Source organism: Aedes aegypti, chromosome 2 (genome assembly GCF_002204515.2).
Source record: "Aedes aegypti strain LVP_AGWG chromosome 2, AaegL5.0 Primary Assembly, whole genome shotgun sequence".
In the NCBI taxonomy this organism is placed as follows: domain Eukaryota; kingdom Metazoa; phylum Arthropoda; class Insecta; order Diptera; family Culicidae; genus Aedes; species Aedes aegypti.
In genome coordinates, this window is record NC_035108.1 from 17,103,008 (window position 1) to 17,118,617 (window position 15,610).

Sequence of the window (15,610 nt, forward strand, 5' to 3'; positions counted from 1 at the left end):
AAAAGGCCTCTTTTGAGAAATTCCACGACTTCCATTAGCTTATAACGCTTTTATTGAAGTTCTTTTGAATATTCAGCTTGCTCTGCTTTTCTATGATGTTGTCGAAACTTATGGTTACTCAAAAAGCAAACACAAATTCAATAGAAAAATATATATATATATATATATATATATATATATATATATATATATATATATATATATATATATATATATATATATATATATATATATATATATATATATATATATATATATATATCCACTAACCCCACTTACCTAAAAAGTTTATGAGTTTGGAACGTAAATTCAAATATTCACTAAAATATACAAGCTATTTTCACTTATCCCCATTTACCCACTTGCCCAGACACCTCACATCAATGGTTCATTCCATCCATCGAATGGTACGTTTTTTACCCGGGTAGCCAACGCAGAAACTGTGCCAGGAAATGTTCATATTTTATCATTTAATTTCCCACTTGAGGTTTGATGGACCTATGGAATGTCAGTATAAAAGGTATTCCTCGAAATCAGGACATAAGGCACAATGAAGTTCCCAACGGTGATTTTAGTCCTTCTTGTGTTATCGAAGTCGGTCGTTACTACAAACTATGATCTCATTACGGCCACATCGAATTTGATTGAACACCTCCAACTGCCGGTTCAGGTTACGGTTCTATCATGTTGGAGCGAAAGTGAAAAACTGCAATTTTGGTCGGGACTAAATTCATTCACTAGTGTTCGATTTTTCACCGAAAACCAAGTGAATCTTCCCTGGAACGATCGCAATCAACATCAGAACTTATTGGTGATTGACGCAGGTTGTTCCAAATCGAAAAACTTGCTGCGATCAGCTGGTCAGCTGTTGTACTACCGAGTTAAGTGGATTATAATAAATAACAAAACTTCGAAGTGCGAACAATTCCTGAAGTTTTTTGATAATCTTCAAGTGTTGATTAGCAGTGAAGTTTACTATATCTGTGAAGAAAATGGCGTACAAGGCTTCGCAATCAAACAAGGTGATCTGCAGCTTTGATTTTCATTGAAGTCTTTGTTAAAACCGTTTGACGTTACAGTTTATCGTCTATCACTTACAACTGAACTGATCGAGGAAACGTTTGGTTTCTGGAATAAAGGTGTGATTGTAAACTCACAGTTCTCCAAGTATTCCTCCGTTCGCCGGCATAACTTGAATCACTACAAGTTGCGTGCATCGATAGTGATCACCCACAACGAAACTGTTAACCACCTGGAAGACTACAGTGAGAAACATGTGGACGCAGTCACCAAATCGAACTACTTTCTGACGAAACACGTGGCCCAAGACTTGAACGCCACCCTCAAGTTCAGCTACGTCAACCAGTGTTGGGAAACTCGTGCTCGCGAGTAAAAAAATACTCACTCTCGTACTCGATAGCGAGTAATACTCACGCTGTGAGTCACTCATTCCTTACTCTAACTCACGCGAGAGTATGACGTCATAACTCACTGCGAGTATTACTCACGTAAAGAGTAATACTCGCAGTGAGTATGACGTCATTACTCTCGGGTGAGTGAGCAAGTTACTCTTTGTGAGTATGGTGAGTAACCAATTTCCAAAGCAAAATATTGATCGTTGCACAAATTTTTAGATTCTAATGAAATTATTCAAGGGTAAGATACAATTTGCACACCCACTAACATCAGCAGGCGTATGCTTTGAAACCTGTTTATGACGTTTCAAAATAATTCAAAGCAATCAAACAGATTGCATCATAACTTCCTTATTGTTATGTTTATTTGAAAGCGACCAGCATTTAGTAAAAAATATTCACCGTATTGCCAGCTACACCCCGCTAAAATTTATTTTCCTGACGAATGCTCCGTGAAATCGTGAACGGCAACTAATAGCCAGCAGCCGTTTAGCTCATCGGGAAGTTTTCCTTGGGAAGCTATTGTTTGCTGGATCCAGAATGATCATCATCAAAATCGTCTTCGGAATCAGATCTGTTTCCTGCAAGTTCAGGGCGTAATCGATTAGCGATTTGGTGTTCCTCCTAACGAAAGATCTTCGGGCCCATTTACAAATTGCATAACGGTGAAGGGGGTGGGCAAGTGTCCCTAAATGTTACAGTTATTATAAAAAAATACAAAAAGTGGAGGTGGGCGGGTATCAAAAATGGCAAATTTAGGCGTTATGAGGTTTGAGAAAAACCCTTGCATTAACTTCACCTTAGTCACTATCTATCGGTTCACCCGAGTACTCCACGTTGAGGGACGAACTAAATCGTTAACTATAATTCTTCCCAGCATTCTTCCCATGGCGTTTCTTGCAATGATCGGGTTGCATTCCTGGACGGAGTGAATTTAGTTAATCGGTGAATAAGTCAATTATAAAATGCTAACCGTTTGCGCAAAATCAAAACAAAAATAGAAAAGTTAGTATCCAAGCACGTTGTCAAGCGGTAATGTGAGTGTATGTGCGAGGTGTGCAAATGTTCACTGTGCAAAAATTTTCTGCACAGTAGTCTAATAAGGTGCAAAATGCTCAATAAAATTGTACATTAGTATGTTCTATATGTACTAGGTGGAAGACTGTAAATGTAAATAATTCAAAGTGTTTACAGCTGCTGTCGACTTCAGTGTGTATTGTGATATGCAGTTATTTAGTATGGTTGTTTAAACTTTACCGATTTCAGAGTCAGTTTTTCAAAATGGATAAACAAGTTATATATGCCAAAGTCCGATTGTGTTCAAATACTTCCCAGACCAATTTATTTCGTTTATTGACATAAAATGTTTGTCCATTATTCAAGATCTCGGCTCACAGAGACAGTTCGTGACAGCAGAATCTCGGCTCACCTTGACGTACATAAATTTCGTATCGGTTTCTCCCTCCCAGTGTTTACCGATGTTAAAAGGGCCCTCTTTGAATGTTAGTCAGGGGTTTTTGTGCCGACTCTATTTTAATCGAATGACTGAATTGTATCTGAGCACCCCTAGCGAGGCACAACTCGCACGGCGGATCGCAACGATCACAACCGCGAGTAAACAAACAACCGTTTTTTAAACCGCTGCAGTTCGGTAAGTGTTCGTCCGTATTTTCTTGATTTTTAAAAAGCCGGATTTTCGTCCGCGGGGGACATCTGTGCTATGTCCAAGTCCGACTCGCCGTGAAGTATCCTGGCCCGGAACAGCTTAAGCAATGGAAACAGGAAAAGCAGCGCGTTTTATTGCAGAACCAAATGGCCCAGCGGGAATTGCTGAGCCAGTAACAGCAGAAAATGTACGTCATTCTGGGGCTGAATCACGGGGAGGGGAAAATGACCCTATACCGGATGTTAGTCACGAGGACGATTCGGAATTTGAACAGACCAACATGCAGCGAAAAGTGGCAGGGGAATGGAGGCGAAGCGCTAGAGAGCTTAGTGACATTTGAACACACGTAGACTAGCATACGCTCGTCATACACAGTTTGTTTTTGTTTTCCTCAAAGAAACTTGCACGCCCTTTCCAGACTCATCAAAATGCATATGGAAATATTACCCAATTTGAACAATTTATACCCGGATTCTGGGTGTTTTTCGAGACAGAGTGCATATTGTTTTCCTCTAAGAGCAACCGTAACGGTGCGCGACTAAACTAAATTACATAGCGCAGTATCATTACGCTGATCCGTACCGGGCGCTGCTAACCAGGGTAGCAAAATGACAGCGCTGCTTTCGGAAAGCATCGGGTGAGCAAATTTAGCAGCGCGATAGTTGCGCTGCTATTCGATTTGAATTCAAGCATACGGTGTGGGATATTAAATTCTGGTTGGAGTTTTGGAAATCTGATGCATGATGCGCATGAAGTAGAAATTTCAAAATTTTTGGAATTCGGGTAAACCTTCAAGATTTTGATAAGAATACAGGTCGGACTCGATTATCCGGAGACTCGATTATCCGGGGACTCGATTATCCGGGATTCGATTGTCCGGAATTTTAGACTCGATTATCCGGAATTTATTTTTCGATGTTCTTGTTTTTCAATTTTTATGCATGAATCTGAAATAATTTGGTATTGCAATATACAATATGAATGGTTTTTCAGTTTTGAACGTATTTAAGAAAAAGGGGGTTTGAAAAAGTGTTTTTTTGTGTATGCTGGTCAAAGTTTTGTTTTTCTTGTAAAGACCCCTACTGTTCCTAGAAATAATTTCTGGCTACGCCACCGCATCATATAAATAGAACAACAACAAAAAGATAATATTTAAGTTCTATTATCGAAGATTTCAATTTTTTTCTTAGTGATTCGATTATCCGGAGTGAAAAAAAAAATCGATACTCCGGATAATCGAGTCCGACCTGTACTAGGAATCTGATGCAATTATTGGAAATCCGATAGAAGTTTATGAAATATTCGAAAATCCTCGTAAGAATTTATCGATTTCGGAGAATTATGGGATTTTGGGATTCCGACTGGAATCCTTAGAATTCCGACTGGAATCCTTGGGATTCCGACTGGAATCCTTGGGATTCCGACTGGAATCCTTGGGATTCCGACTGGAATCCTTGGGATTCCGACTGGAATCCTTGGGATTCCGACTGGAATCCTTGGGATTCCGACTGGAATCCTTGGGATTCCGACTGGAATCCTTGGGGAATCCTTGGGATTCCGACTGGAATCCTTGGGATTCCGACTGGAATCCTTGGGATTCCGACTGGAATCCTTGGGATTCCGACTGGAATCCTTGGGATTCCGACTGGAATCCTTGGGATTCCGACTGGAATCCTTGGGATTCCGACTGGAATCCTTGGGATTCCGACTGGAATCCTTGGGATTCCGACTGGAATCCTTGGGATTCCGACTGGAATCCTTGGGATTCCGACTGGAATCCTTGGGATTCCGACTGGAATCCTTGGGATTCCGACTGGAATCCTTGGGATTCCGACTGGAATCCTTGGGATTCCGACTGGAATCCTTGGGATTCCGACTGGAATCCTTGGGATTCCGACTGGAATCCTTGGGATTCCGACTGGAATCCTTGGGATTCCGACTGGAATCCTTGGGATTCCGACTGGAATCCTTGGGATTCCGACTGGAATCCTTGGGATTCCGACTGGAATCCTTGGGATTCCGACTGGAATCCTTGGGATTCCGACTGGAATCCTTGGGATTCCGACTGGAATCCTTGGGATTCCGACTGGAATCCTTGGGATTCCGACTGGAATCCTTGGGATTCCGACTGGAATCCTTGGGATTCCAACTGGAATCCTTGGGATTCCAACTGGAATCCTTGGGATTCCAACTGGAATCCTTGGGATTCCAACTGGAATCCTTGGGATTCCAACTGGAATCCTTGGGATTCCGACTGGAATCCTTGGGATTCCGACTGGAATCCTTGGGATTCCGACTGGAATCCTTGGGATTCCGACTGGAATCCTTGGGATTCCGACTGGAATCCTTGGGATTCCGACTGGAATCCTTGGGATTCCGACTGGAATCCTTGGGATTCCGACTGGAATCCTTGGGATTCCGACTGGAATCCTTGGGATTCCGACTGGAATCCTTGGGATTTCGATTGGAATCCTTGGGGTTTCGACAGCAATCTTTGGAATTCCAACTAGAATTCCGACTGGAATCCTCGTGATTTCGGCTGGAATCCTCGGGATTCAGACTGGAGTACTCGGGATTCTGATCAGAATTGGAAAGAGATTTTGATAAGAACACCGACTGGAATCCTCGGGATGCCGACTGGAATCCTTGGGATTACGACTGGAATTCTTGGGATTCCGACTAGAATCCTTGGGATTCCGACTGGAATCCTCCGAATTCCGACTGGAATCCTTGGGATATCGTCTGGAATCCTCCGGATTTCGGCTGGAATCTTAGGGATTCCGGCTGGAATCCTCGGGATTCAGACTAGAGTCCTCGGGATTCTGACTGGTCTTCCAGTTCCAAAATTCTTATAATTCCAGTCGGAATCCCAAGGATTCCAGTCGGTGTTCTTATCAAAATCTCTTTCCCATTCTGATCAGAATCCCAAGGATTCCAGTCGGAATCCCGAGGATTCCAGTCGGAATCCCAAGGATTTCAGTCGGAACCAGTAAAAACCAAGGATTCCAGTCGGAATCCCAAGGATTCCAGTCGGAATCCCAAGGATTCCAGTCGGAATCCCAAGGATTCCAATCGGAATCCCAAGAATTCCAATAATCCCAAGAATTCCAATCGGAATCCCAAGGATTCCAGTTGGAATCCCAAGGATTCAAGTCGGAATCCCAAGCATTCCAGTCGGATTCACCATAATTACGGTCAAATTTGCAATATTTCTTGTAAGATTTACAAGGATTCCGGTAGAATTGGCAAGGGTTCCAATCAAATTAGCATCCAATCGAATTCATAAACAATCTCAAAAATTTCCGATAAAATTCTTATAATTCCGCACCAGAATATAATAGATATCCCAGCAGAGTTACAAAAATTCCCAACCTGAATTGATCACCATTATTTTCACAACTCATATGTTAACCCAAAAAGCAACGACCGGTACGGAAACGAGTTACTAAATATGGTAGCCACCGGTGTGAGAATGAGTGACTAAACTAAAATGACAACTCTGAGGGTGATCATTTTAATCACCCAAATGGTCGCCCCCGTAAAAGATGCTCTAAGGTTCACAACTACTTCTACACCAGGGCACCCATACCATTGGGCGTGATAACCAATGAGAATATATACCGAGGTGAGGAAGACGACATTTAGTGTGCGTGACATCCGTGTACGGTGCAAAATGTTTCACAACTACAAGCGGGCGAGCTCCCATAAGAAGTCGTGTAAATTAGTGACGTAGTTATTTTTGTTTACGTTTTTTCTCTTTACTAATACATAGCCATTGCTTCTTTTTCCACACCTTAGTATATATTCTCATTGCGTGATAACCACTAGGGAACAACCTCCGGTTGAAAGTGACGAGGAGATTGAGAGGGAACCAATAAAACGGAGGGGTAAGTTACCCGATTAACCCCCCAAGAAAGTTCCGACGAAGCCCTTCCTCAAGCGAGGCGAGGGGCTGAAAGCTAGGTTTAAAGTCGATCCCAATAGATTTCAGCTGGACAATTTGCCCAAATATAAGTATGCCAATCTCGCCAAATCTAGAGCGCAAAATGCCAAGAAACGACGGATAAGTCTCAAAACCATTCGGGTAGGAATGCCGGAACGAGAGAAGAGTCGCCGCCGAGGGTGGCTTTGGACATTAACAAGTTGCAAGACCAGAAGCTAATTGTCCGTCAGCCGGAAGGGAACCGAATTCCGGTTGATGAAAACGGTCATGACGAGGAGAGTGTGGATGAGACGGATGACGGCGAGGAGATTAGTTTACTTCCCAGTTTTGAAGCGCTGAAGCTGAGACACGTTGGCGGGGAACCACAGGACGATGGTAAGTATGGATTTTTTTATTGTTTTTTTTTGTGGTCCACAGTTACTGAATTCAAATCAAGTCTAGGTCATTTGGCATAACGGACATTTGTAGAGTTGATAGCAAAAATAAAACGTGGAATTCTCAGGAGATTTCGATAACAATGAGGAAAATTATGCGAAGCAGTATTTTACTGGTTCAATATGTTCATGACAAAGGATTTTCGCGTCAAAGCCAACATATTTCGGCTGCGCTGCTATCAAAACGCTTCTTGAGCTGTTCAGTGAGGATCTTTTTGGGTATGAAAGTTTATCGACTTCTCAAGAGTCATGGGCCATGACATGTTTGAATTTTAGGAATAAGAATTGATCAGTAATTCATTAACATATTATTCGAAATTTACAAAACTCTAAAATTGAATTTGGGAAAATAATCTGCAATTCAAACAACTTTATATGTAAAATGTCGAAGCTATCAATTTTAGGAATGATAGCAGGTCTCTGTTAAGAGACTTGGCCTCTTTTTGAAAGAAGTCTTTTGTCTTACTTGCAAACTGACACTTGTATGAGTAAGTTGTGTGAGCATCGCGTGAAGGGTGATTCCTTTCCGGTTGACAATCTAAACTCCACAAAAACTAGGGATTTTCGAAGGGTTCCTACAACACGCATGACATCTATCGTTCGTGGAAGATAACGAGCCATGGACGAAAACAAGACAGACAAACACCACCCACTTTTTGGTGCCGATTACTGTGTGCCACCACTTGTAACTTTCGCTGGCCTCTACTCAAATAGGTGTCATATCACCATTATGCTTTCCTTTCCTCTTAACGGAGAAGATGGGTGTGTCCGGCAATGTCATGCCTTATCATTTCTGATTTCCGATTGGATAGTTATTTCATCGCAAATAGTTTTTCATAAGTAATTCCCTCCCCTTGGTGATGCGACCTTGTCACGATGGGAGGGCATAATGCATTAGCCCATTATGCACCCCAGAGACGCTCAGACGGTTTGACCAACATCGACTCCGCCATACTTCTTCTAGGAATATCATAAAGAGTTCCTTTATAGATTCTATCAGGAGTTCCTTCAGGAAACTTATAGGAATTTCTCCAGAAATTTCATGAGGAGTTCATCTAGCGATTTCATCAGGAGTCTCTTCAATGATTCTATCAGGAGTTCCTCCAACAATATCTTTATATTCCTCCAAGGATTCCATCCGGAGTTCCTCCAGGGATTCTATCAGAAATTCCAATAGGGATTCTATCAGGAGTACCTTTAGAACTACCATTAGAGTTCTTCTGAGGATTTCATCAAGAGTTCCTTCAGAGATTCCAGCAATTATTTCTACTGAGATCCTATTAGAAGTTTCTTTAGAATTTATATTAGGAGTTCCCCTACGAATTCCATCAGGATTTCTTCATAAGCAATTCTAGGCATTTTATCAGGAGTTCCATCAGGGATTTCATCAGTAGTTCCTGTAGCGATTCCATAGGGAGTTCTTCAAAGGATTTCAACAGGAGTACCTCAAATGATTTCATCTGGAGTTCCTGCAAGAATATCTCAAGAAATTCCTAAAAGGGTTCCATCAAGAGTTCTCGATTACTTTTTCAAATCGACGTAAGTCACTTTCATACGGTTTTGAGAAAATTAATTCAGAAGAATCACAACCTGTCTTCTAAAACTGTTTTGAAATGAATCACCTTTTTAACATTTTTTCGCAGTGTACACCACTTAAATTTTGCATACAATCAGCTCGCGCTCAAAAACTACGTAGTTTCTATTATTTCCCAAAAAAAAAATAATTACACAAAATGATAAGCCGTTTCATCAAGTTACTTTCGACGTTTTTCTACCAGTGTAAAATCGGCTCAAGTTGTGTTTTGTTTTGATTCGTGGTTAAGTCACTTTGTCTCTCCATACAGCGGGGCGGCGAAAGTAGTGGTTAGGTTGCGAAAGTTGAAAATCTTACTTTCGTCGTTTTGTAAATCCGGAAATTAAACGTTCTAAAAGTGAAAAGTTGAGTTGGTACAGGGTGGAACGTGTAGAATTCCGCCTGCTTAACACGTAGGATCGATAAAGTAAGTTTGTATACTTTTTTGACTTGAGTCTGTATGAATAATTTTTCGAGAGTTCCTCCGGATTTCACCAGGAATTCCTTCAGGAATCATAATTAAATTCTTCAGATGTTTTAACAGGAGTTCCCTTAGAGATTCCATCAGGGGTTCATGTAGAGGTTATATCAGAAGTTTCTTCAGAGATTTCACCTGGATCCTCCAGGAATTACATCAGAAGTTTCTTCTAGAGATAACATCAGGAACTCTTCTGGGAATTACATCAGGGATTTCAAAAAGTGTTCCTTCAGGGGTTTCATTAGCTTTTTCTTTAGACATTTCACCTGGAATTCCTTCTGGGATTCTATCAAGAGTTTCTGTAGGGATTACATCCGGAGTTCCCCTGAGTCTTTCAATAGAGTTCCCAATGGATTCATTAGCATTTTCTTTAGGGTATGATTAGCATTTTTTTAGGCATTCCACTTGGAATTTCTTCTGGGATTCTATCAAAAGTTTCTCTAATGATTCCATCAGGAATTACTCAAGTTTTTCCAAGGATTCCATCCGAAGGAGTTTTTCAGTAGATTAAATCTATTTAAATTTATTTTCATTGGGAGTTTCTGCGGAGACTCCATCGGAAGTTCTTTCATGGATTCCATTAGAAAAACTTCTTAGACTTTATTATAAAATCCTCTTGGGATTTCATCAGAAATTCTGTCAGGGATTCTATCAGAAAGTGTTCTAAAGGTTCCTTCAAGAATCCCACTAGGGTTCTTCTGGGTTCCATCAGGCAATCTATTATAAACTCTTTTCGGAATTTATTAGGGGATTCTACCCGAACGTTTAGAAAATTCTTCAAGAACTCTTCAAGGTAGTCCATCAGATCATCCGGATCAGGAATTTCTTGTAATCATCAGGATTATCAGGAATTTCTTGTAAGGATTTCATTACTCGATTTACTCAAGAGATTCCTTCCGGAAAAAAAAGACAGGCAGACGAGACATTGAAAAATGTATCATTTTCAACGTTTAATCTAGTCCCAAAATTATTAAAAAAAAAATTTCTGAAATATTTTTTTAACTTATTTTGCTCGTTTCTATCTAAGACATGTAGCACCTCACTTATTGTTAGATTTCTGCTCCTCTTTTATGATCTATATGTTGTCAGAAAACCGGGACAAAATAATGAAAATTGAAAAGAAGAGCGAGAAAAGCTGGTGCTGAAGTTGTCGCACAAAATATTGCTGGCAACGCTGTTTGGCAGACCAATCAGCGGCTTATTAGTTTTGGCACGAAACTTAGATACGTTTTGTCGAGTCTCTGTCTCAGGTTTTTATTATTGCAGTAGTGCTGCATATCGTAAAGTAGAGAATAAAAAAATAGTCAATTGGCAAATGAAGCTCATAGTTGATAAATGTGGAAATGCTCATATCATAAGTACATTAAGCTAAAAAGCAGAATCAGACCCAGTAGAGGGGTAACATCAGAAGAAAGAAGAAAAGGGCATTTACGAGGCAACATGCGCAGCGAAATACCAAACATAAATTACAGCTTGTGTTATGAATTCATATCATAATAACGTTTTGCGTGCATTAAATGGTTTTCAGAATAAAATTTTCATGCTATCATTTGAATAAGGTAACCCCAAGAATAGCCTTACTTATTACTTATTATTTATTTGGGCCATTCGCAAGCTTTTAGAATATTTACAATATTTCAAGTGAGTAAAATTACTCACGAGTGAGTAAGTGTTAGTCGAAAACTCACTCACGAGTATGAGCTGTACAACTGAAACTCACGCCTGAGTATACTCACGCGAGAGTTCAAGCTGTACAACTCATACTCGCGAGTGAGTTTGCAGTTTTCAGTGAGTACTCACGAGTTTCCCAACACTGACGTCAACACGTGGGGCTATCGTAATCCTGAGACAGGTAAATTCAGCGGAATGATAGGTGAACTGCAGAGTGATCTGGCGGATCTGGGCGGCACGGCACTGTTCCTAACAGCGGATCGTATCAAAGAGATCGATTACCTCTCGATGACCACTCCCACCTCGGTCAAATTCATATTTCGTTCTCCGAAGTTATCATTCACGGACAACGTGTTTCTGCTTCCGTTCAGCGCAACGGTTTGGGTTTGCATCATCAGCTTCATTGTGCTCTCCGGAGTTCTTCTGTTGATCATTATGAAGGTCGAGCTGCGATGCACCAGAGTTCGCTACCAGAACATTGTCCGACCAAATTTGATAGATACGGTGATGAACATGTTCGGGGCCTTGTGCCAGCAAGGATCTTATGTGGAACCAAAATCGCTTCCTTCTAAATGTTTGATTCTGTTGAGCTTGATCATCCTGATGTTTTTGTATGCCAGCTATTCGGCCAACATTGTTGCGTTGATTCAGTCGCCGTCGAACAAGATCAAGACGTTGGAGGATCTATTGAACTCGCGACTGGAGGCCGGAGCTGAAGACACCGTCTACAATCGGTACTATTTCATGGTGAGTTGGGATGTTGCATTTAAACATTCGTCGTAGACATGACACTGATTTCTATCATTTCTAGCATGAAACGGAACCGGTACGTAAAGCAATCTACGATCGGAAGATGAAACATCGCGATGGAAGTGACTCCACTTTTATAACGTTGCAAAAGGGCGTTGAAAAGGTTCGTCAAGGACAGTACGCGTTTCACGTCGAATTGGGAGTTTGCTATAAGGTAAGGTTCACACTGTCTATAGAACGGTATGGTTAGAGTCCGCGGCTACAAAGCAAAGCCATGCTGAAGGTGTCTGGGTTCGAATCCCGGTCGGTTTAGGATCTTTTCGTAATGGAAATTTCCTTGACTTCCCTGGGCATAGAGTTTAATCGTACCTGCCAGATGATATACGAATGCTTACTAATGATTTTCCAGCTTCCAGAAGCCTTTTTGAACCCTCCAGAGACTCTTGGGTCCCAGCAGAAGCTATGGATGATCTTTCAGCAGATGCTCTGAACACATTCAGCTACAACTCTAGAGGCATTCAGCTGTAGCTCTGCGGGTCGTTTAGATTTAGCAGAATCGTAGAAGACTTCCAACACAGAAGCATGGAAGGAATCCAGCGAAAGCTAGGATATTTTTCTGCAAAATCTGGAGGCCGAAAAGGGTTCTATACGAAAATTCAAAGGCTGTGAGTTTTTCAATGCAGACTGGGGCTTCGTGGCCGCGTGATTCGTGTTACCCAGCATTGAATTGCATCGATCCAAGGAGTGTGGATTCAAATCCCGCTTCAGTCTGTAAAACTTTTTGTCAAAAACGTATTTCGATTGTGCCACTGAGCGTTCCTTTAAAGGACATTAACGTTTGTATTTTCAAACGATTCTCTCTAGCTTCCGATACCAACTTTAAAGCTTTCCAGTAGAATCCTGAAAATTGTCAGAAGAACTTTGAATACTTTCAGCAGAAGCTCTAAAAGCTGAAATCTCGATAGGCTCTCAATACAAACTGAAAAACTCTCATCAAGTTCTAGAATCTTCTTTTAAGTAGGGAGACTTACGGCTTCGCGCCATTCGACTATTATCGGCAATTAAATTTCAAACGCCAAATACACAGTATTTTTTTTTTATCAAAACACATCAGTGGAAACATTCAGATGATTCTTTGTTCTGCCCGCTTCCCACTGGCGAGATTTCCGAGACTAAACAAACAATATCGCCGGAGATGCCATCAACTCAAATGAGCACGCCTCAAATGCGACTGATTTGGAGCTGCCGAAGAGATTCACCAGCAGTTGTTATGGGAAAGTTGCCGAAGAGAATGAGGCTGCCGACAATAGGCCAGGGGAAGTGGTTCACCTAGAGTGAATTTCTGTCAGAGAAAAAGTAGATTTTGTATGAAATTTGACAGAAAAATGAATGACAATTTCATCCACTTCTCCTGGCCTATAGTCACACTGTCAAGGGATGTTCGCTGTTGACGTTGTGGATGTGGTCGAGCTCAGAACCGAGACACAACAACACTTATTTGAGCACAACACTTATCTGTTTTCTAGGTCCATTTAGATTGGTTTCACACCACATTATTGATAAAGAAGACTAAATTGATCTATGCTCAAAATTTCTACATGTATGTACAAATGTACAGATAACATGGTTAAGTTGCGCCCAGTATCGGTCTGTGGGCATGAAGATCGGATAACGAGCGCGCGCGGGCACAGCAAATGCTAAATATGAAGATGGACTGTCTTGTTTGGCGGTCAACTATACGAAGTCTTCTGCTCGTTTGTCAAAAAGTAGTATCTCGATTACGTTTTCAAATCGACGTAAGTAAATTCCATACGGTTTTGAGAAAATGAATTCAGAAGAATCACAACCTGTCTTCTAAAACTGTTTTAAAATGAATCACCTTTTAATCATTTTTTCGTCGTGTACATTGCTTAAATTTTACATACAATAAGCTCACGTTCAAAAACTAGGGAGTTCCTATCATTTCCCACTAAAATTTTATTGCAAAATGATAAGACGATTTATTTAGTTACTTGCGACGTTTTTGTACCAGTGTACAATCGACTCAAGTAGTGTTTTGTTTTGATTCGTGGTTAAGTCACTTTGGCTCTCCATACAGCGGGGCGGCGAAAGTAGTGGTTAGGTTGCGAAAATTGAAAATCTTACTTTCGTCGTTTTGTAAATTTGGAAACTAAATCAAGTTGGTTCAAAGCTATATGTGTAGAATTTCGTCTGCGAAACACGTAAAATCGATAAAGTAAATTTGTATACTTTTTTGACTTTGAGTCTGTTTGAATAAGTTTTCGAGAGTTTATTGTATTGAAAATGTAGGGTGCTTGACAAAAGATGAAGAAAGGTGGAGGGAGGGGGGGGGGTGTTGTGGTTGTGCTCAGCCTCGTATCTATAGGCCTTTTCATGTGACAGATCCGTCTATGCATTTGTTTACATCGGTGGAGGACCGGTGCTAACACGGGCCTGTAATTTTCATAGACGATATGTCAAAGTGCTTCCCGATCAGCTGATTTGAGACGTCATGTGAACAGGCCTATTGTATACGACCGGCTAGATGCTGTGATGTAGAGTTTCTATTTTCCATTGATTGTTTAACGATAAACTTGCGACGATCGACGCGCCACCATATTTCATACAACGGAGGCTATAGACCATTCCCGAGAAAAAAAAAAATATTGGCTTATATGCTTTCTGTCAATTTACTGAACAAACTTTCCTAAGGAACCGATATGTTATGGAGCCTTTAACTATTAGAAAACAATGAAAAACATGCGGCACGTTAGTTCACCCCTCGGTCCCGTACAATTTGTTTCACCTCGAAAAAATGCAAACCCCTATTTCCCCTATGGTTTTGCCACCACATTGTGGTGAATTTAAGATCAGCTGGCGTGACCAGATGATTTTTGTTTATGATTTCATTCATCATAATGGGCTCCGCTGGTTGCGCTCCCTCCTTCCTTCACGGTTACTGAAGTCTCCGTAATCACCGCGTAAACCACCTTCACCGCTTCGGCCGGTTATGACCGCACCCGGCGAACACTACACGGTTCTGTAACACAATGATTGTAGTCGACAGATGCCTGATCTCTCTGTTTTGTGCCGACGAGAATTGAATAGAGGTCTCCAAGCAAACTGCCACGAATACCAACGCACAATCAATCTTACACAAGTCGATTTCCTTAGAATGAAAACGTACCGATGTTTGTTCGACGTCACTGAGCTTTCAGTCAACGTCAGTCCAACAAGGAAGTGTTTGTTTTGCAGCAATTCTGTTTATATTTGCATTCTCACAGCAAACAAAAGCAATGTTGTGACAGTTCTCACAGCAAACAAAAAAAACTTTGTCAACATTGCACTACTACGCAGGCAACTGAATTGGCCTATAAGCCGGAAGATTCCCGCCTAGAGGCAGCAACAGCTGCGCGTTAGGAAGACCTGAATCGGGTTGGGGTTGAAACTGTGATTCAGAACGGGTTGCGTAAGTTCCAACCTGGTTCAACAACGTTTGTTTGAGTAACTTCAGGTTAGTTTCGTTGGCGCTCCTGTTTGGGGCACCCTGACCGGGATCACGGTCAGTTTGAGCGCGTATCAGATTTGACGTTTCCAAATGTAAACAAGCATCCCAATGTAGGGGTGGAATCGAAAAACAGTTGCAAAATCACAACGCTGATACCCATAGGGTTGAACAA

The 15,610-nt window shown here is 41.2% G+C and overlaps 1 protein-coding gene across 1 annotated transcript in view; it reads left to right on the plus strand.

The window, feature by feature from the left end:
- The first annotated feature begins 382 nt into the window (after window positions 1-382).
- Window positions 383-15,610, plus strand: part of LOC5579400 (probable glutamate receptor) — a 33,479-nt gene continuing 18,251 nt past the window's right edge. The window contains exons 1-4 of the mRNA XM_021840044.1: window positions 383-1,022; window positions 1,080-1,363; window positions 11,334-11,927; window positions 11,992-12,144. Of these exons, the coding sequence (XP_021695736.1) occupies window positions 551-1,022; window positions 1,080-1,363; window positions 11,334-11,927; window positions 11,992-12,144 (1,503 nt within the window). The 5' untranslated portion in view covers window positions 383-550. The remainder of the gene's footprint in view (window positions 1,023-1,079; window positions 1,364-11,333; window positions 11,928-11,991; window positions 12,145-15,610) is intronic.